This window comes from Chinchilla lanigera, unplaced genomic scaffold (assembly GCF_000276665.1).
Source record: "Chinchilla lanigera isolate Chin_1 unplaced genomic scaffold, ChiLan1.0 scaffold00036, whole genome shotgun sequence".
NCBI lineage: Eukaryota > Metazoa > Chordata > Mammalia > Rodentia > Chinchillidae > Chinchilla > Chinchilla lanigera.
Genome location: NW_004955437.1, coordinates 17,698,198 through 17,719,575, shown reverse-complemented (window position 1 = coordinate 17,719,575; position 21,378 = coordinate 17,698,198). Strand labels below are relative to the sequence as shown.

The window sequence follows — 21,378 nt, the reverse complement described above, 5'->3', positions numbered from 1 at the left end:
AACCAGCTCTTAGGGAGTAATTATGCAATTGACTGTAATCTCTGCTTGTAATACATCTTTTACATTTTCTTTATAGTCTCCCCTCCGATATTTTATTATTTTCCTTCTTTAGGAATAATGTGAAACGTTTATTTTATATATTGAATAAAAATAACACGCTGGGCTTGGTGGTGCATGCCAGTAACCCTCGCTACCTGGGAGGCTGTGATAGGTGGATCACAAGTTTGTGGCTAGCCTGAGGAACTTAGTGAGACCCTTTCTCAGAATAAAAGGGACTGAGGGTATAGTTCAGTGGTAGACCACCCCTGTGGGACTGGTTTTACCCCCAGTACAGCAGCAGTAGCAACAACCACAAAATACACAACAAAATTATAGCAAGTAATCCCACTGTACAGCAGCATTGTAAAGAAAACTGTCCCTTTACCTCCATCCAAGATTTAAATATAACCTGGTGAGACCACTCTTGCTCTGCCAGGTACTTCTAGTCCTACCCAAGTCCTTTTGCATTACTGTACTGCTAGTTGCTGTAGTTTTATTGAAATAAATCTTACTTTTAATCAAGCATCTGAGAAAACAAGATACCTCAGGAACAATATATACAACTCACCCTTCATCAGTTTTAAATGAGTATTTGCCTCCCACTACTAGCCTTCTTTGACACTCAAATTAGAGCAGAAAATCGTCCATGATCAAGTATCTTCCTTGCCCAATAATTCAAAGTAAAAACCCAGAATGATTAATGAAAAATGTAAGAATTAACCCACCCTTAAATTTGTTTTAAATATTCATAGGGTCTAAAAAGCCTTTAAAGTTTGTAACTCCTAGTGCAGACATTATCTGAATGCGTGCCTTCGTGGCAGACCACCTCTTCAGCTGCACTTGGGACAGAGGTTGGGGTTTGAAGCACCTGGGCTCTCGATGGGCCATTCGGAGGCACATTGGTTTGTGTTGTTGCAGCTCTACACCATGTGATACAGCTTGTCTTTCCTTTAGCAAGGTTTTTGTTGGAAGGGCATTATGCTTGACCTCCAAGTTTGGCTGGCAGTTTATTAAAAAGATTCATAACCTTTGAGTTTTGCTGATACTTTAATCTTTTAACTGAGATCTGGCTGTGTCCTAAAGGGTGCCATAACTTTGAATCCTGCCTGGCTGCAAGAACCTCTGGAGTACTGAGAATTTCCAGTAAAACTCGGGCTTTCCTTCAGCCAGCCCCAGCCCACTCCAGGCATCCCCCTAGGAAAATTGCCAAGCATTCCCAGGAAAGCCACCTGGCAAAGCGCCAGACTGAGCTCCTAATTGTTGTCTGGCTTCTTCCCTCTGTGCTCTCTTGTCCTCTTCTTCTCACGCCTTCTTAACCCTTTCTTCAGTATCTCACACTTTCTGTCAATTTTCTGGGCCCTTGGTTGAATGGTGTTCTAAAGCCTTGCTACAGTGGTGGCGATCAATGGCACGCGTGCTCTAGCAGGCTGTTTGTATCATTGAAAGCTCTGAAAGGTTCGCCATCACTGCCCAAGCATATTCGTTATAATCCGTTTTACAGGCAAGCGGGAGATCCTGGGCTGCTTCTTCCCGGCAGCCCTGAGGTCCATGTGCCTTGCCTTCCTTTGCTACTTGAAAGACTGAGGCAAACCTGGGTTGGTCTGCATGGCTCTGACATAGTCTCAGATGGCAGCATTTGGCTTCTGTAATTTGATGAAGACGTTGGGTCTTTTGGCATCCAGAATGGTCAGGTGAGGGTTCAGCTTGATGGCGTCTGTGAACAGGTCGGGGGCTTTCTGTTGTTTACCATCCTTCCGGACTTCAGTGGTAACCACGGTCTCATCATTTACGGACCGGCATCTCCTCCATTATCTCTCGTCCTCATCTGCTTCCTGAGGCATGTGTGTCTGGTTCAGTCACAACCTCATTGTCAATTCCTAGGCCACTTTCCTTACTTGATAACCATTGGCATTTCTCTGCAGTCTTATTATTTGTTTTTCCTTTGTTAATATCTTCTGATTTAGCTTTGTGAGTCGAGGCAGTACTTTCTTTATCTTCCATGCTCTCTGCTATTCCTGGGTGCACAGCATGAAAAGATTTTGCTCACATGTTTTCCTGACAGCCCGAAGTTCTTCACTCTGAGGGACATGAGACTGTGGGTTGAGTCTGTGGTCCAAGGAGGAATTTGAGGCTAAGGAGGTTGCAGTTCATTTCCAGACCCAGGCGCTGGCTCAGCATAACCACAGAGAACCTTTCCCCACTGTTTTAAATTGTCAGCATTATTTTTTATAAATAATTGTGCTATGTATTTCATCTTGATATTATTTCTAGTACTGGAGATACAAAGTATGTACAGACTTTTAAAGAGTTGTAATTTATTTTAAGCAGTTTTTGCAGATTTGACCCCAGCAAAGTGTCTTACCACAATGTTGACATTGCAAGCATTGTGCATTTATGTAAAACATTGGAACTTCCTCAGTAAAGGAAGTAGGATTCATTTAGTACATCTGTTTTTGTGAAAGATAAATTTTCTTTTGATGGGGAGGTGTAGGGTTTTGCTATGTAGTCCATACTGGCCTTGAACTCATTATGTAGCCCAGGCTGGCCTTGAATTTGTGGCGATCCTCCTGCCTCAGCCTCCTGAGTGCTGGGATTACAGGCATGCGCCACCATTCCTGGCTCTTAAGCTAAAATTTTTTGATCTCAGCTCTTTGGGCAAATGTACATATGGTGGTGACCCATTGAGGGTTCCCCCACTCCCTGTTCCCTTCCAAGTGTCCCATCTCCTCCCTCTTGAGATTTTTGATTGATCTGGGAAGATTGCCGGTGAGTGTATCTCAGATGACCACGGTTATAAAGCTGGGTGTGCACAGTTACCAACCACAGCAGTAGGCATTTATAAATTTTGCAAATGTTTGACCTGTTTATTTATGAATACAATTTGTCTGCTCATAACTGTTAAACCTGTTTGACTATAATTAGTATATCTAAGTGTTTCTTATGGCTTTTGGTTAGATGTCCCCATAAAACCTCATGCAATCATAGGTGGGTCTTTTTCAGAGGTCCCTAGATCTAAAGTGTGAAGCTGGGATTGTTCATGGTGCAGTGCTAAGATCAAGGGCACCAAGGTCAAGGGTGTGAGAGCTACCTGTCCTAAGCAGTCTAGTTAAGAAAAAAGGGGCAGAAAGACACTGTTAAGGTCCATTGTTGCTTTGGTACCCTGTACCTATAATGAACTGTTTTTCCTCTGAAATGCCATCCTGCCTTGGCATCAGCCGATTATGGATTGAAACCACTATAAACTGTAAGCCAAATAAACCTTTCCTCCTTTTTCTTGGGAGTGTTGGGTATTTTGTCTCAGCAACAAGAGAAAAGTAACTAAGACAGAAATTGGTACCAGAAGTGGGGTCTTGACTGTGACTGCACCTGATCATATGGTTTTAGGAGCCTTTGGAGCTGGTTTGTGAGAAGGGGAAAAGTTAGGGAAGGTTTGGAGATCCCGTAGAAAAAGTAAAACTGGAACACCTGAGGCTGTACTTGATAGGAGGTTCTAATCAGCACTATAAGACCAGAATTCTGATAGCAATTCTGCCAGTAAAGAGCAGGAGATTTCTGCTGGGACGAAGGACTGCATTGGTTGTTGGACTCCACATGATTTCTGCTATTTCTAACTTGGCAGAAAGTTTGTCTGCATTTTGCACATGTCCAGAGACTTTGCCCGAGACTGAGATTAAGGGCTGTGGACTAATTAATCTGGCAGAAAATTTCGAGGCAGTTTAATGTTGGGGTAGTGGCATGCCTGCTACAGAGGGCTTTTAGCCAGATTTACATTGAGAATCAAGAGCATAGAGCCTGGGAGAATGATTTGAAATGTTGTGAGTTTGGCCAGAGAGGTAGCTCCAGTAAAGCAGTGGACTGCAAAGATAGAGCAGACAAGATCTTGATTGCTGAGAAGGAACAGAATAGAAAAGATGGCCTGAGGGCATCACAAGAAGCAGCAGGACTCCACCTTTTGTAGCCTCAAAATTGCAAAAGTGAAAGATTTTGCTGTGACAGGAGTCCTAGAGCATCATGTTCCAGAATGGCAGGGGCCATAGGGAAATTGTTCCTCAGGGTTTGGTTCATAGGCACTGGACCCCAACAGCCAAGACGGAAGGAAGCCTGGCTACTGCTCCAGCTGGCAGCAGACCCTGGCACCATCCATGTGGTGCTTCTTTTAGATGTGTACAGAATGCAAAAATTTTGGGGTTAGGAAAGCTCCCACCCAGATTTCAGAAGAAGGCCTGAGAGGCTAGGCAGTGTGCCCCTGAGAGGGCTGTGTGTAAAGCTGTGAGGGTGAAGCTGAAGGTGCAGTAGAGACCCCAGAAGTTCGGAGAAGCCAGGTTTGTGGGTCGTCTCAGGAAAACTGCAAGGAGGGAGCAGAGCAGGCCCAAAAGAGGAGCTTTGGGAGCTACCACCACTGGCCGTGCCATAGGGGCAGAGCCACCCCAGCCCTTTGGAGCTTACATCTTGCTACAGATTGCTGGGGATGCTGGAAGTAGCACTGTGGGATTGGTTTTGCTTTGGTGCCATTCTTTTGTATCCCCATTTGTAACTTTTGGAATAGAAATTTCTTGTGCCATTGAATGTTGGAAAGTGTTTAACTTTCTTTTCATTTGTACAGGGGATTGCAGCTAAGAGTTTGCCTTAAACTTCAGAGGAGACTTTTGGGCTTGGACTTTTCACCAGTGCTGAAACTGTTAGGACTTTGGCAACTCTTGGAGATGAACTAAATATTTTTTGCATAAAGAGATGATATAGGACATATGATATGTGGACTTGTAAATAACCTAAGGGAACTACTCTAACTCCCAACCTGCTAGATGTCTAAAATGCCAAGTTCATGTTCTCTAAAATCAAGGAATGTATTCTAAGAACAATGGAAGCTGAGAGTAGGAAGAATTTTTAAGAGAGAGATAACTTTTGCCTAAGAGAGATAAAAGGAGGCCCAGAAAGCGGGTTGCCCATTGGTTCTGCTTTTCAAGGGTGTTTTGTTGTGCAAAACCACAAGGTGAGGTGGCTTCAAGGTGGGACAAAACTATAGTCAACTAATAAGATTACAAGTGTAGTTGCTTAGGTAATACTGATCCAATGGGAATTCACAAGGTGGGAGTGAGGTGGGACAAAACTATGGTCAACCAGTAAGACTGTAACAGGCATAGTCACTTAGGTAACATTGATTAGATGGGAATGAAATGGGGAAGCAGATTAGATTGCAAGGGTACATGGGATGGGCGAGGACTTTCCTGGAAGGAGTAAGTTAAGGAGGGTTTAGACCCCCACCCAAGGTGATTGATGCGTATGTAAAATACCAATCACTGCTGTTCATCCCTAGGAGAAGTAATGGGTGTGTAGTCATGACCTGCAAGAAATGCAGCTCTACTCACAGTTGTCTGTTACACTGACTTGTGAAGGGCCCAGCTCTGACTGCCTATAATATTTCTAAACAACTTAGCTGTCTATAATAGAGATATACATGAGTCTTTGGGGGCCAGGGCAAAATGTTCTGGTTTTTGTTTAGTTGTCCCCATAAAGCCTCATGCAGTCAGAGGTGGCTGGATCTAGAGTGTGTGACCCTAGAATTATTTCAAGGCTCCATGCTAGGCTCAAGGGGCTAGGATTCAGGGTGTGAGTGCTACTTGCCTAAGTAGTCTGGATAAGATAAGAGGGGCAAAAGGATGCTGTTAACGTCCCTTGTTGCTTTGCTACCTTCTCCATGCCATGAACTGTTCTCCTGTGAAACCATCCTGCCTTGGACCCAGCCTATTATGAAACCTCTACAAACTGTGAGCTGAATAAACCTTTCCTCCTTTAACTTACGGGTATTGGGTATTTTGTTTCAGCAAAGAAAGAAAAGGAACTAAGACAGTGTTTGTACTTGCAAAAATATATATGTTATTATTGCCTATTTTATAATGTAAAATGGCCTTTGAAGTATTGTGTCATGTTTTTGTTTCTTAAATAAATACCCTTTTAAGAATATAAATGGACGCCTTTGAAGAAATAATTTTTTTCAGAATATTCAGGATTGCAAGAATGTTTTACCTTGTTTTACTGGAAATGACATTCAATTTTGAATATTTCCTTTTACATGCCTACCTATGACCTACATTAAAAGATTGAGAAAACCCTAGGTTGCCTTTGTTTATTCTTGTTTTTTTCTTTTGGCATTCTAACTACTCAGAACTTGAAATTAACTGATGGCACATGTCTGTAATCCCAGCACTCTGGGAAGCTGAGGCAGGAGGATTGCAAGTTCTAGCCAAGCCAGGGCAGGTTAGTGAGTTTAGAGACCTTGGCTCAAAATAAAAGATAAAAAATGAGCTCAGGATGTAGCTCAGTGCAAAATCCCTGGGCTCAATTGTCAGTAACACACACACACACACACACACACACACACACACATATACACAAACTGGCTTTAGACTTTGTACCTTTATTTTACATATTAAATGATTGGCCCTGAGTTGTTTTGGAGTTTCCTAAAAAACAAAAACAAAAACAAAAACAAAAACTACCTATACTAAGGGCACTAAATAAATGTTCATTTTATGAAGACTTCATTTTTACCCAAATATGTAATGATCTCATGAATTCTTTGGTGTTGAGACCTGACTTTGAATATTGAAGAAAATGATGCTTCTAAAGCTTCTCTAAACATGCACTCCTTTTTAATAGTTCATTTCAGCTCAATATAGACCTTTTGAAGCATGTGCTTGATAGTCAGCGTTTTGCTGTATTACTGTGAATACAAAGTGTTTTTTGCCATACATAGCCAATGTATGTATATATGTATGCATGCATGTATGTTTGTTTGTTTTGGTGGTAGTGTCTCTCTCTATGTAGTTCAAGTTGGCCTTGAACTCACTGTGTACCCCAGGCTGGCCTTGAATGCAGGTTGATCCTTCTACCTCTGTCTCCCAAGTGCTGGGATTACAGGCGTGTGCCACCACACCCAGCTGCAGTTAGTAGTTTGAGGATACAGATGTGGAAAGAAATCATTTTGCATAGATAGCAACACTGTATAGTAGCAGTTAAGAGTGGGTTCTGGAGCTGCCGTGGTTGTATGCTCTTGGTTATGTTGCTTACTGTATGGAAGCTCAATTTCCTTGTGACTAGAATTAGAAATACTATATTAGAGTTGTGAGGCTTGAGTAAGATAATCTGTGTACTTGCTGTATGTTAGCTGATATTACTGGTTACTGAGGAGCTTGAAGTGTCTCATGTCCCTCTTAGGGGCAGTGGAGAGCATTTGAGGGGTTCATTCGGGTCTTACGTGGTCTGATCGACATTTTAGAATTGTATGAATCACTGTGTTTCCAGCAAATCAGTAGTTTTGAGGAGTGAGATTAGACAAGACTGTTAACCTTTCAGAGATGGTGATCTGATTATTGCAGTAATGATAGAATGAGTGATTGGGAGTAAAAATAAAAATATTTTCACATGAAAACAGCAGGGCTTGATTGATTTGAGTGGAAAGGTAAAGGAGTCAGGGGTGTCATTCCAGTTTTGTGTTTTGGTGACTGAAGAGATGGTGGTAGTTATAACTGGTTTGTGGATCTGGGTAGGAGGAAGTGGTAGAGAGGATAGAGACAGAGTTCAGTGTTGTTGATAGTTACGCAATACGTAGGTAGTCAGATTCAGTAGACAGTACCTCATCCAGCACAGCTCTTGAACACTCCCACGGGGAGGACCGAGAAGAAACGAAGGTAAGAGAGAAAATGTAAAAAGCTGAGGTCGTGTGGAGTCCTCTCTCTTGATAGAGAAAAGAATCCACCCAGTGACTGCAGTGTGTTTATACACACAGCAGGTTGATGTCAGGTGAAACCCCTCTGCCTAACAATTTGTTTGCCTAGGTCGCCTCAGGTGCCTTGTGTTTTTGGAGCTGGACGGGCTTTAACCTGGCACGTGTGATCGATCTTAGCTTCAGTCGGTCCCCACAAGACAGGTTAGTTTATATTTCTGGTTGGTAGAAGAGTCACGATTAGAGAGATGTGTAATAAATAAAAATTAGCTTTTACAGTGTTTGATACAGTGTCATTCAATAAATGTTAGCATTACTAGGTGTGGAAGTGCATGCCTGTAATCCCAGCAGTCAGGAGGCTGAGGCTGGAGGATCACTGAGTTCAAGACCAGCCTGAACTACATAGCAATATAGGGGTCTTTTAGAGAAAGGCTATAAATAAAAGGAGAAGGGCTGGAAGGTGGAACATTTAATGTCTGGATGGATAAAAGAATAATCATAGGAGAAGACCAAGAGGGAGTGGTGAATTTAGTGGTGGAACTAAAATAGTTGATGAACTACTGTATTTAGTGAGATTTCGTAAGAGCAGTCATTAGCTGGGTATGGTGGGACAGGCCTGTAATCCCAGCTACTCTGGAGGCTGAGGCAGGAGGTTCACAAGTTTGAGGCCAGCCTGGGCAATTTAGCCCTTGTCTAAGTGAGTGAATGAAGATGCAATGCAGCTCAGTGGCGGATATCTTACCTAGCATGGGTGAGGCCCTGGGTTTAAGCCCCAGTACCCCATTAAAAGGGGGCTTCATTTAGGTCAGGTGAAACAGATGTGTAGTGAAGTACACCTTAAAAGGGTTCATTGTAGTGTTTGAAGGTGGAATGCCAGTGGTGAGCTAGGCTAGGGAGTTGTGTGGAGTGATAGGAGAGAAGCCATAATAGAATGTATTAGAAAAGAAATACAAAATGTGCTATAAAATGGGCCAGTTTTACCGAGGTGGTCCAAGAGCCAGTTACTTCCACCTATGACCTTTAAAAACGTTTCCCTTGATGAAAATATGTTGCAAGTTCTTTCGAATTCAATTATCAGTGATTTTTTTAAAGTAAAAAAGTAAGCAAGAAAAATTTAAGAATATACAGAATATAGTTCCATTTTTATATGTTAGGCTTAAATTTAGTGTAAGTTTTTTTTTTTAGCTCTTGAGTTTTAATCCTCATCTGCTTTGCTAATGAGCATTTAAAATATTTTCATAAACCTGGTAACTTTTTGCTGTTATTTAATCCTAAACCTGTGATTTATTCTTAATCTGTTTCTTAGTAAGCTTCTTAAATTTCAGTTCAGCTTTTGTCTGAATACTGTTGTAATTATTAACATTGTATAATGTTAATTATAAATTAACATTCCTAATAAACTTTAATCAGCATTTAGTTTTTAGCTGGAAGAGCTAATTTAAACATGTTAAATTGTTTAAAATCCTGCCATGTCTGCACTATCTGTTGATTCTGCTAGTTCTGTAAAGCTTTGTGTGGTAGAATTGGGATTCCTTGGATTATGCAGTAACAGTGGTGACTTTCCAGAATTTTTACTTGTTTCTTTTCCCTCGCTTTGTGCTACTGTGGATTGAACCCAGGACCTTCACACTAAACTATATCCCCAGCCTCCTGCACCTTTTTTTGTATGTCTTTTTGAGACAGGGTTTCACTGCGCAGTTCAGGCTGGTCTTGAGCTCACTTTGTGGCCCAGGCTGGCTTGAACTTGCAGCAGTCCCCTTGCCTCAGCCTCCCGAGTGCTGGGATTACAGGCGTGTGCTACATGCCCCAGCAACCAATTTGTTTCTTTTCTTCTTTTTGGTTTTTGTTTTTGTTGATTTTTTTTTTTTGAGATAGGGTCTCTCCCATGTAGTTCAGACTGGCCTCAAATGCTTGGTGATCTTCCTGCCTTAGGCTACCAAGTGCTGGGGTTATAGATCTGTTTAATTCTTACATAGTAATTTTATTTTATTTATTTATTTATTTTTTGGTCTTTTTGAGATAGGGTCTCACTGTGCAGTTCAGGCTGGCCTTGAGCTCACTTTGTAGCCCTGGCTGGTCTTGAACTTGCAATAATCTTCCTGCCTCAGCCTCGTCAGTGCTGGGATTACAGGCATACGCCACCATGCCCAGCCTCTTAGATAGCAATTTTAGCTCCCAATATTTATAGACCATTTTATTGTCATTCTGCTGTGTATCAAGCCTTGTCCCGGCATGAAGTCTCTTTGTGAAGTTTGGCATGGCACCTTATGACTGGCCCATTTCAGGACCTCATAGTCTCCATGAGGGCCATTCTTCTATGCTGGGCTCATCTTTAGTGAAAGAGTACATTTAAACGCAAAAGTTAACTTCAGTCTCTTATAAATTGTTCCTGTAAAAGTTTGTCTGGGCCCCTAATTTGCATATTCAACACTCAGGGACCTTGCAGCCCTGCCCCCCACTGACACAGGCCTGCGGCTGCAGCCTCTGCAGTGCTCCCCAGCCGCTTGTCGGGTTATTCTAGGAGGGCTCCCTCCTGTGTACAGACTCGTGCACCACAGCACAGACCTGTACAGTAAATGCCCACTTCGGTGTTACAGGTTAAAAAAAAAGTTACGAGCATCTTACCTGCTCCCCGCCTCAATTTGTGTTACTCGAATTACGCATTTCATGGACGTGCAAAGTTTCCAGGAAGGGAAGCAGGGTGTGTATTTACTGAATGTGTTGGGTGCCTGTTTATATATGTTACATGACCCGGATAGGAGCCCTGTGACAGGTAGTTCAGTCCTCATTAGAGAAATAAAGTGGCTTTGCCCAGTTCGGAAAACTAGTTACAGGCAGGATCAGGAAAATAATGTAGCTATTTTGACTTTTTAACCTAGCATTATTTCCACTCAGAGGTGCTCTTCGTGGGGGACAGTACCAAGGGTCCTTCCCCTGCTGTTTCTTGGCTTCCCGTCTGTTTTCGGATGTGTGTGTGTTTTCCTCTGGCCACTTAGAGCAGACTGGATGTTGAGAACTATCACTGCCATTTTGCTGACTCTGGTCTTTAGGGAACAATCTCAGCAGAACATCTTTCTCGTCAGGTCATTAGGGAGCAAAACACACCGAAAAACTAGGGTGTGCTTTGCCTTATTCTGCAAGGGCATGGTAGGAAGTTGAGTTACAATTTTCCACTAAGTTCACTTCTCCTTCTGAAGTGTGTTAATTTAAAACATTTAGGATCTGGGGACATGGCTCAGAAAGAGAACGCATGTTTCGCATGCACAAGGCCCCAGGTTCAGTCCCCAACACTGCAAAAATCAAAACTAATACCAAAAAAAAGTTTGAATATGCAGAGACAAAATTAAATGTTATAGGTTTGAAGGCTTCATATCTTCCGTCTTGTCAACACAGGTTGGAAAAACAGGACATCGTAAATGAAAATGAGAACCACATAAACCCGCATTTAGACATAGCTGTGTGTTCCAGTGGGAAATTTTATTACTCACTTTTCCTGTCGCTGGGACGACACACTCAGTACCCACAACTTAAAGGAGGAGAGGTGAAGAGGGGATTGCAGGGAGCGGGGGGAATGGGAGAAACAAAGAGAATCGAGTTACAGCGTGTACAGGTACAGTTCCCTCTGATGAATGTGATCATTATGTACACATCTAAAATGTACCAATAAATGTAATTAACTTTAAAAGAAGGAGGAAAGGTTTCTCTTGGTTCAGAGTTTGCAGAGGATTCATTCCAAGGTTGGCTGGCTCCAAGGCAGGCATGGCAGGAAGGAGGGAGTGGCAGAGAGCTGCCCATCCCCGGGCAGCCTGGAAGGAGAGCAGAGAGCAGAGAGCGGAGCTGCAGACAAGAACCCACCCCTCCAGGTCACGCCGGGCGCCCACCTCCAAATGCAGTAGAGGAATCCAGTAATGAGTATAGCGCCCCACGATCCAATTGCCTTCCTAAAGCGTCACCTCTGAATATGGAAGACTTTTGGGGGCCATAGTAGATCTAAAGCACAGTAGAGGTACAGTTCCATTTCATTGGTAAGGATTATGGACGGTGCATTTAACTTCCATTTTTAACTTATACTTTGCCCACCCTCAAAATGAATTTAAGGCAGTGGTTTTAGCGTATGAAATAATTTTTACAGTGATACGTCTATTCTGTTTTTTGCTGTACTTTTTGTAAAGGTTTTTTTCTGAGTAGCTGTCTACAGAGTTCAGTGATAGTTTATGAGCCTTGGAAATGTTTTCTCTGCCAGAACAAATCACCTCTCAAGATGTCCTTTCTAATTTGCAAACAAAATCAATATTCCAGTTTTTAAAATTAGCATACTCTTAGACAAGATAGATAATTAATAGCTACAGGATATTTTCGTCATGTTTCTAGTAGTGTTAACCTAACACTGAGGTTTATTTTTATTTGTTTGTGTTCCTTTTTCCTTTGAGACAGGATTTCAGAGTGTAGTTTAGGCTGGCATTGAACTCTTTGTGATCCTCCTGCTTCAGCCTCCTGAGTCCTGGGATTATAGGTGTGTGCCTATAGTTGGCAAAGTTGGCATTTTATGTGGAAGATTGCTGTCTGGGTGGTTAATTTATATTATATCTGATAGAGATATATTTTTGTTTAGTGCAGGGTAGGTCACACCAGACAGTGTGGAGCTTGGCCCACAAAGATCAGTCATGTCATTTTGGGCGAGGCTTGTGTCTCCAGTCCCCTTGGAGAAGGAGTTCAGCAACATGGCAGTCATTCAAATGATCATGCCAACATGATGATGTCGTAACATAAACTCCAGATGTTGAAGCTTGAGTGAATGTGCCCAGTTGGCATCACTATAGGCCACACGGCACTGCTGTGCCACATTGTCACATACTAATGCTACCGGGAGCTTCAGATTTGGAAACCTCCCTGACACCGCCCTGTCTGCTTCTTCCCTTGATTTATTTTCACCCGTAGTTTTCATTTAATCCAAAACCTGAGCATACTAGCTTTCAGTGAGTTCTGAGTTCTTCTGGTGAGTTGTTGAGCCCAGTGGTGGCTTACTAACCCTCCGAACTTGTCGTTGGTGTCAGAATTGAGGGCAGTCCTGGGACCCACTAACCCCAGCTATGTGGTTTGTTTTTATGCATTAAAGTCTTTCATCTTATATGTCACTGCAATAAAAATGTGCATAAATTCAATTTTAAAATACCTTCCAAACATTATAGTATAGCTGGCACATAGTAAAGTAACATGAATGTATTAAAACATTTGTTAAATTGATGAAAAGTAACATTATTGGAAATGCATCTTTTAATGAGACGCGTGAGGTTATTTTTAAACATTCTTCCAGTTAGTTTCTGTCTGTCTGTCTGTTGTTTTTTTTTTCCTTTTGTCTGGGAATCAAACTCAGGACCTTGAGCTTGCTTGGCAGGCTGCTGTGCTGCTGAGCTATATCCCCAGCCCCTGCTTTTTTTTGAGGCAAGGTTTCTCTGTGAAGTTCAGGCTGGCATTGAACTCACTTTGTAGCTCAGGTTGGCCTCAAACTTGCAGCAATCTCCTCCTGCCTCAGCCTCCCAAGTGCTGGGATTACAGGCATGTTCCACTACAGTTGGCTCCAGTTAGTTTCAATCTGGATAAATAATTGTGGATAAGTAATACTGACCTTTGCAATAAGACAGTATTTAGTATCTTTTTGTTCTGTTTTGTCTTGTTTTTTGAGACAAGGTCTATGTAGTTGAGAGTGGCTTTGAATTTACCGTGATCCTCTTGCCACAGCCTCCCGAGTGCTGGGATTACAGGTGTGCGCCACAGCACCTAGCTCAGTATCATTTTTGTTTCTCTCTCTGTTCTTTTAGAAGTATAAGTTCTGAGAAATCTGTTCATGTAGGTAACTGGATTTTGAGCATTTTCAGCATCACCAGGGTGTGGAGTGGGGAGAGAGGACCCTTCTACATTGTTGGTAAGAATGTAAACTAGTACAGCTACTTTGGAAATCAGTATAGAGTTTCCTCAAAAAAACTAAAAGTAGAAATTTCATTCAACCCATCCATGTATTCCTTTTAGTATCTTTCTGAAAGAGTTAAAGACATCATATTACATTAAATGTATTCCCACGTTTATAGCAACACAATTCACAATGGCTAAATCTTGGCAGATGAATGGATAAAGAAAACGTCTTTATACACAACAGAATACTACTCTGCCATGAAGAAGAGCACCTTGAGACCATAACGTTAAGTGAAGTAAATCAGCACAGAAGCTTAAACATCACATGGCTTCTCTTACATGAGAAATCCAAAGTATAAGTAACTTAAGGAGCAAAAGAAAAAATCAGAAAACAAGGCAGATCTTTTGTAAACAGCAACAGATATTTTGTACATGGGAGGAGGGTCTACAGATGAGGGGAGGGGCAGATTGTGGGGGGAGAAAGTAAAAAGAATTAAGGTATGTTATGTACATGTACTGACTCCCCACAATGAATATAATCATTATGTACAATAAGTAAAAATATCAAAGAGTTTTCAGCATTCATTCAGTTAGCTGAACTCCATCAAGTGATCTGTAATAAAAAATTATTTGACAAGGTTCTTCAGTTTTGTTGGAAATAAGTTAGACACCACCCGGCTTGCTAGTTATTAGAGTTGCTAGAGACCTACAATTCTGGGACATGCACCAAAGAGGCTTTCACTAACCCTTCTTAAGTAACTATTAATTGTATCTATTAGTCTTCTGCTTAGGGGAACATTTCAGGAAGTACTTACACGAGGGAAAATTCAAAAGGTTATTTTTTAGATAAATTGTTTTTAATCAAGGCTTTAAACTTTGATTCAGAAGTAATCCACTTAAGGCCATTATCTGCTCTGTAACCTTTTCGGAAAAACTGTTCTTCACTGTCAAACCAGTCAGACCTACTTTCATGCTAGAAAAATCTGATTTCACTTTCCAGTTCGAATAAATGTGGTACAGTGTGTTCCTGTGACAGCTATGTGTCTGCTTCCTCTCTCGCTGTGCTGTCCGCCGGTCTAAACCCTTGGACTCCAGGGATTCTCCTACCTCAGCCTCTGAGGTGCTTTTCCAACTGTTGCGCGCCGCCACACCTGGCTGTTTCTGTCTGTTTTGCATGCTGGGGATTAAACCCAGGGCCTTGTGCATGGAGGCAACGGCTCTACCACCCAGCTACGTACACCTCAGCCCCTTCTTCCGATCCGTAATCCTCAGTAGGGGGAGGGAAGGGAAGGAGCCTTGTTTTAAACGTATATCCTCATTAACACCATCTTCCTTGCCTTTTATTGGAAACTGTCTTAGCTCTGGTTGACAGGACTCTTCCTGCAAAGTAATGCATTCTCTGATGATTGAACATGGAATAAGAGTGGTAAACTTTTTAGATAAAAATTGTAGTGAACTTCTCCTCCACTCTTCAAAACATTGGGAAGTAAAACATATTATTACGGTTCCACATTTCTAAGTTCATTTATTCCAGAAATAACGTATCAAACAGGGAATTCCAGAGTTAGTTTATGATCCCATGAGAGTGTTTTGCAGACCGGGCATGATGGTGGATGCCTGTGATCCCAGCCCTGGCTAGGCCGTGGCAGGAGGGTTGAGATTTTAAGGTAGTGCTGAACTAACAGACCCTGTCCAAAAGCAAAAAAACCAAAACAAAACAAAACATGCTTTACAGACAGAATCTTTCAGAATGTTCCTTGCTTAGCACCATAGAAGTTTTGTGCCCCAGCTGTATGGTAGGGATAGAGGAGAGGTGCGCCTTTCTTTGTAAAGTGGGTAAAGGCATCTATGAAAGGGGGAGCCGGGAAGAAAAATCACCAGGAGCCTTCTACTTGGCCATCTGATCCATTGTCATACAGGCTAGTTTTAAGAAAGGCTTTAGTACAAATGGAAATTGAAGGTCTGTGAGGTATTGTTTATTGTTGTCTATCGGTTTCCGTGTACCCCTCGGTCTTTCTACTTCCAGTAGTAGAAATAGTACAGTACTGTGAAAGACCCTGATCTAATACTTAGAGCAACCCCTATTTTATAGACAGGGAAACTGAGGCAAGGAGGTGCAATACTTGCCTGTGGTCTGTCAGTTAGGTAGATATCTCAGCCCAAAGCTCCCGAAATGTTTTTTCCTCCTGTGTCTCACTATTTAGTACATAGCTGGTCCATAGTAGATGCTTGTTATGTACTTGATGAGTGAATAACTCTGTATTGTTTTGTGAACTCTTAAATATGTAGCCTTGTAGTAGCTGAGTTTCAAGTGCCGGATGAGAGTAATGTTGCCTGTGATTCACCGAAGGGTTCTTGTGTTACCAAGTGGGTCAAATTGATCTCCCTTCAGTTCCCATGCTGGTGTCAGAGGAAGTGACTAATAGAACCATCTGCTTGGGCCTGCTTGGTGTTTTATTAATTGAAACAGAGGACAATAATAGTGCAATAGTGCTTGTTTGGTAGGGGACAACTGACTGTATGTTAATACTATGATCAGGACCAGGCGTGGTGGTGGAGGCCTATAATCCCAGCACTTGGGAGGCTGAGGCAGGAGAATCACTTCAGGTCAGCCTCAGCTTTACAGTAAATTCAAGGCTAGCCTAAACTACATAGCCAGACCCTATCTCAAAAGAAACAAACAAGCAAACAAACCAAAACTGTGGTGAGATGCCTTCAGAGACAAATGTACTTCTGAGCTTGTGTGACCAATATACTTCTGTTTCTGTGTTACAGATACTCTCTGAAACCAAATGACCAAATCTTGGCTGAGGACAAGCACAAGGAACTGTAAGTTTATTAACCCTAGGCTGTGTACACTTCTCTGTTTAGGAAGTAGTTGTATGTAAACAATCTCATTTTAAAAATTACATAAAATACAAAGGTGTGTAATTAACACTATGACCTTACACATGGTAGGATTAGGATAATTTATACTAGATTATTTGTATTGCATAAGGTTAAGACTGGGAATAATTGTCTCTGTGTGCACATTAAAATATGTAGCATTGAACTGGGCGTGGTAGCACATGCCTGTAATCCCAGGACTCTGGGAGGCTGAGGCAGGAAGATCACAAGTTGGAGAGTGACCCAGCAGGCAGTATAGTGACTTAGTGAGACCCTGTCGCAAAATAAAGTTTTTTAAAAAAGTAATTGAGCTAGGGTTTAGCTTAGCAGCACAGTGCCTGCCTGGCAAGCTCAAGGTCGTGAGTTTGATTTCCGGTACTGGAAAAAAAACTTAAAAAGTAATTAAAAATATTTTAATTTTCTTTCTTTCTTTCTTATGTCTTTTTGAACTCACTTTGTAGCTCAGGCTGGACTTGAACTGGCAATGACCCTCCTGCCTCAGCCTTCTGAGTGCTGGGATTACAGGCGTGCACCACTTGATATACTTTAAATATAAAGCTTGTAATATGAATAAAATTTTGTGAGCTTTAAAAATTTTAATGTACTTCTGTTAAGATTCTATGTTTTATTTTTAGAAAACATAGGATTCTGGTATATTTTCTTTGCTATTTTTATTTCCTAAGGTGGTATTTAAAAGAACATTACCTGTCAGGAGCTGAGAAGCTTTTGGTTAAAAATGATAGGTTTGGGAATTTTTAAATTTATTGCAGCCTTTTGAACACTTTAAGATTATCTAAAGAGGGAAGCTTTAAAAACAAAACATTTTGTATGCTTCTCACTATTTTATAGCAAGTCCGCTTTTTATGTAGTGAGGAAAATGCTGAAATATTATATAGATACTTACTTCTAAATAATGCAGTGGAAGTATGAATTTGAGGAATTTAAGATTAACTATGCCCTTGGGTTGAACCATAGTTCTTGGTAAACACTGGTACATTTTACATGCCCCCTTTGGCATTTCTTTAATGTTCAATACTATCTACTGTGTTTTTTTGTTGATGTTTGTCTTTTTGAGACAGGGTTTCACTATGCAATTCAGGCTGGCCTTGAACTCACTTTGTAGCCCAGGCTGGCCTTGAACTTGCAGTGATCCTCTTGCCTCAGCTTCCTGAGTCCTGGGATTGCAGGTGTGCACCACCACACCTGGCTCCCATAACTATTTCAACACATATATCCTCAATTCATGTTTAATATTTTAGAATTTTTAAAAAAAATTTTTGCCTATTCTAGAATTTCTAATAAATGGAATCATATGTGTATGTTATTTCATATAAGACCTCTTTTGCTCAATGTTTTTTAGATTTATCAGTGTTATTGGATGTATTGGTTCATTAATTTCCGTTTCACTGGTGATTAACATTACATTATCATCTTTATTGGATAGTATTGTCACTCAGTTGAATTGACATTAGTTGATAATCTTAATCCTTTTGGCTTGTGGTTCTCTGTCTTAACAATTTTTGGCCTCTGCATTAAAGAAAACTCTCAGATGAATGTGCTACTATTAGAGCAAAATATTACTTAAAATACTCAACAGCAGCTCTCCATGAAAGCTGCTCATAAATAATCTGATTTGTTTCCTTGTAATTAAAATAGCCAAAATCTCACAGGGAAATGTTTGAGAAGGTGGAAATGCTAATTACCCTGACTTAATCATTACACACCATATACTCAGTGTGATTGAAATACATGGTGAATGTTTAAATTTAAAAAAATTACAGTAAACAACTCAGTGCCTTTAATTTTGAGACAGGGTCTCACTGTGTAGTTCAGGTTGGCCTTGAACTCACAGCAGTTCTCCTGCCTCAGCCTCCAGACTGCTGGGATTTTCTTAAAATACTCCCTCTTGCTTGAAATACACTTATCGTGTCATTCTTCCCACCTTCTGAAGCAGTCTGAAAGCCATCTTTTGTGTCTTTATGAGGCATGATAAAAAAATACAGTGAATGCCATGCTGTGTGGCAGCCTACAAAAAGCCAGACTTGTAAAATATTAGTGTGTGCCCTCATCCACCTTGTTCACCTGATCTTGCACCTTGCTCTTCCCCAAACTCAAAGTAACCAGGAAAGGTCAGTGTTTTGAATTGATTTCAGGACAGCAAGCCAGCCACAACAGCATAACCAAAAAGACATTCATAAAAGAAGATGGGGGCTGGGGGATTTAGCTCAGCGGCAAAAGTGCCTGCCTGGCAAGCGCAAAGTTGTGAGTTCGGTTCCCGGTACCGGAGAAAAACAAAAACCAACACACACACAAAAAGACATTCATAAAAGAAGACGTCAAGAACTGCTTCAGAAAGTGGCTAGTGTGGTGGGCTAAGTGTGTTGAAGTGAGGGGGAGGATTTTGAGGGAGATTAATGGCAATGTGTCTTCTTAAACATTCACTGTGGTTTTCTAACATCTCTCACACATGTATCAAAGTATTGAATTATCATGCTGTACCCTACACATGTCTATAAATATTATGTCCATATAAAAAGCCAAAATCTCTTTGTGCTTAAGACCAACATTTTAAAAAATATCCTAAGAGAACTGGGTGAGGTGGGGCAGGCTGGTTGTGTTGGACAGGAGGCTGAGGCGGGAGGGTCCCAAGTTCAAGGCAACCGCAGACAACTTAATGAGGACATGTCTCAAAATAAAATTTTTTAAGAAGTGCAAGGGATCTAGTTCAGTGCTAGAGGGCTTGTCTAGCATGGGTTCGGCTCCCATGCTCGGGGGACTATGGGGAAAACATAGATACAAAATTTCATTATCCAATTAATAATTGTATGCTTTATTTTCATGAAACGTTATTATTGCTTCAAATTTGTTCAAAACAGTCTTACTCAACATAATATTGTAAAAAAATTTTCGAGACTGTCACCTTGGCTCACTTAGTGACAATGTACTCTTATGCTGTATGTACCAATAGGAGCTTCCAATGCAGTGATAGCACTGATTATCTTATTATATTATGTGCAGTATCTGTGCTTTCACTGGAAACATTTTCAGTTCCTGAGATCTCGTGATTCCAGCTGCGTGCACACTTAGTGACACGTGTCTCGCACATGTGCTTGCTGTTTCCCTGGAGAAGACTGACAGCAGAGAGGAAAAAATTATTCAGCAGTGACACTTGTTTCTCTAAGCTGAATGGCTTTGCTCAAGTTTGTTTTTTGTTATTGTACATACTAAAGACCCCACGGGTTGATTTGGGGTAGGAAAAGCAGAATGGTTAAAGCTGTGTACGACTGATACAAAACAGTGGGATTAATACTTTGCTCTGTGCACGATTTCATAGTGAACAGGTTAATTTGTCTTCTGTAGGTTTTTTTAAAAGAGTAAAAAAACTTACTGGGGAAAAGAAAGGGGGAATAGGAATATCTCCTGAGACACAGGAGGCGTCCCGAATGGCTTGCCAATGAACCCCCCTCTCACAGGAAGCTGTATAGAGGAAAATCACTAGGTGGGTACAGTGTGGGCCAAAACTATGATAAACCAGTAAGATTACAAGTGTAGCTGCTTAGGTAATACTAATTAATAAAGGCATATGGACGACATCATTAACCTTGGTTGATAATCAATAGTCTTAGTTTTTGGAGTCTTAGTCTTAGTAGGCTTAGTTTTAATGGGTGGTAGAGCATGGCTCACCCCTAGTGAGACTCTCACAAGGTAGTACCAGTAATCTCAAGCTTCTGTTTATCCCTTAAGGAAGTATGTAAGCTGGCCACTGTAACTTTAATCTACCGATGTGCCTCAGTCACAGTTTTGATGTGATCTCACCTTTCGCAACTGATTCTCTCGAAGGCCTAGCCCTGACTGACTGACTGACTGACTCTCGAAGGCGTAGCCCTGAATGACTATAATATTTCTATTTAACTTAGCTATAATATTCCTCTTTCTAAAGAGCTATCCCTAACTGCGGTTAGGGGAGAAGGGACATAGCTTCCATCTAGCTGCTTTGAGCTGAGTAGGGTATTGCAGAGGGAGCAGTGAGCTTAACTATTATAATCTCTGAATATCAAGCACTTTGAAATACAAGGATAGCCCGAGGACTGTTATTTCTTACCTTTTTTTTTTGTTTTTTGTCTTTTTGAAGCAGAGTTTCACTGTGCAGTTCAGGCTAGTTTTAAACTTAGAGCAATCCTCCTGCCTCAGCCTCCTGAGTGCTGGGATTACAGGCTTGTACCACCAGGCCCAGCTTCTACTTAAGGTTTTAAACCGTGTCAGCCAGAACTACTTGTCAGAATTTCCTCCTCCTCTCTATGCTTGCAGCTTAAATTTAATCATAAGAGAAGTTTGTATATTGTTTGAGGACAGGTAAAGCTGAAACCATTTTACTGCAAAGGTTGTCCCTGATTCATAGTGAGGGACAGACACAAAGTAGGGGCAGAATTCCAGCCTGTCCTCACTCACTCCTGTTGTCCCTCACCCTCCGGCCACCAGCCCAAACCTGTCACTAGGTCTTCACGGGAAGCTCTTTGGTGGCAGCTGTACACTGCCAGCCACACACCAGCCCCCTTCGCAGATTTCACTGCAGCAGTCTGACATCCTTGTGCTCATTAGTGACTTGTCCCTGGTCCTTTGTGGACCTGTGAACTTGCCTAGTTTGTCCACAGTTGAACAAGTTTTAATATTTATAATAAATTTCTTTTCTTTTTTGCTTTTTTTTGGTTTGTTTTTGTTTTTGTTTTTCAACTTTTTTTTTTTTTTAAGAATAAAAGAAGGATAACAATAATGGGGGGGGCTTACCAAATTACAGACAAAGTGGTAGGAAATTATCAATG

At 41.3% G+C, this 21,378-nt stretch overlaps 1 protein-coding gene across 3 annotated transcripts in view; it reads left to right on the top strand.

Moving 5' to 3' along the window:
• The window catches only part of Adk (adenosine kinase), a 506,600-nt gene that overhangs the window by 66,565 nt on the left and 418,657 nt on the right, over positions 1-21,378 (top strand). For all 3 annotated transcript variants that reach the window (XM_013516884.1, XM_005389928.2, XM_005389929.2), the window contains exon 3: positions 16,448-16,501. In XM_013516884.1, the coding sequence (XP_013372338.1) occupies positions 16,448-16,501 (54 nt within the window). The remainder of the gene's footprint in view (positions 1-16,447; positions 16,502-21,378) is intronic.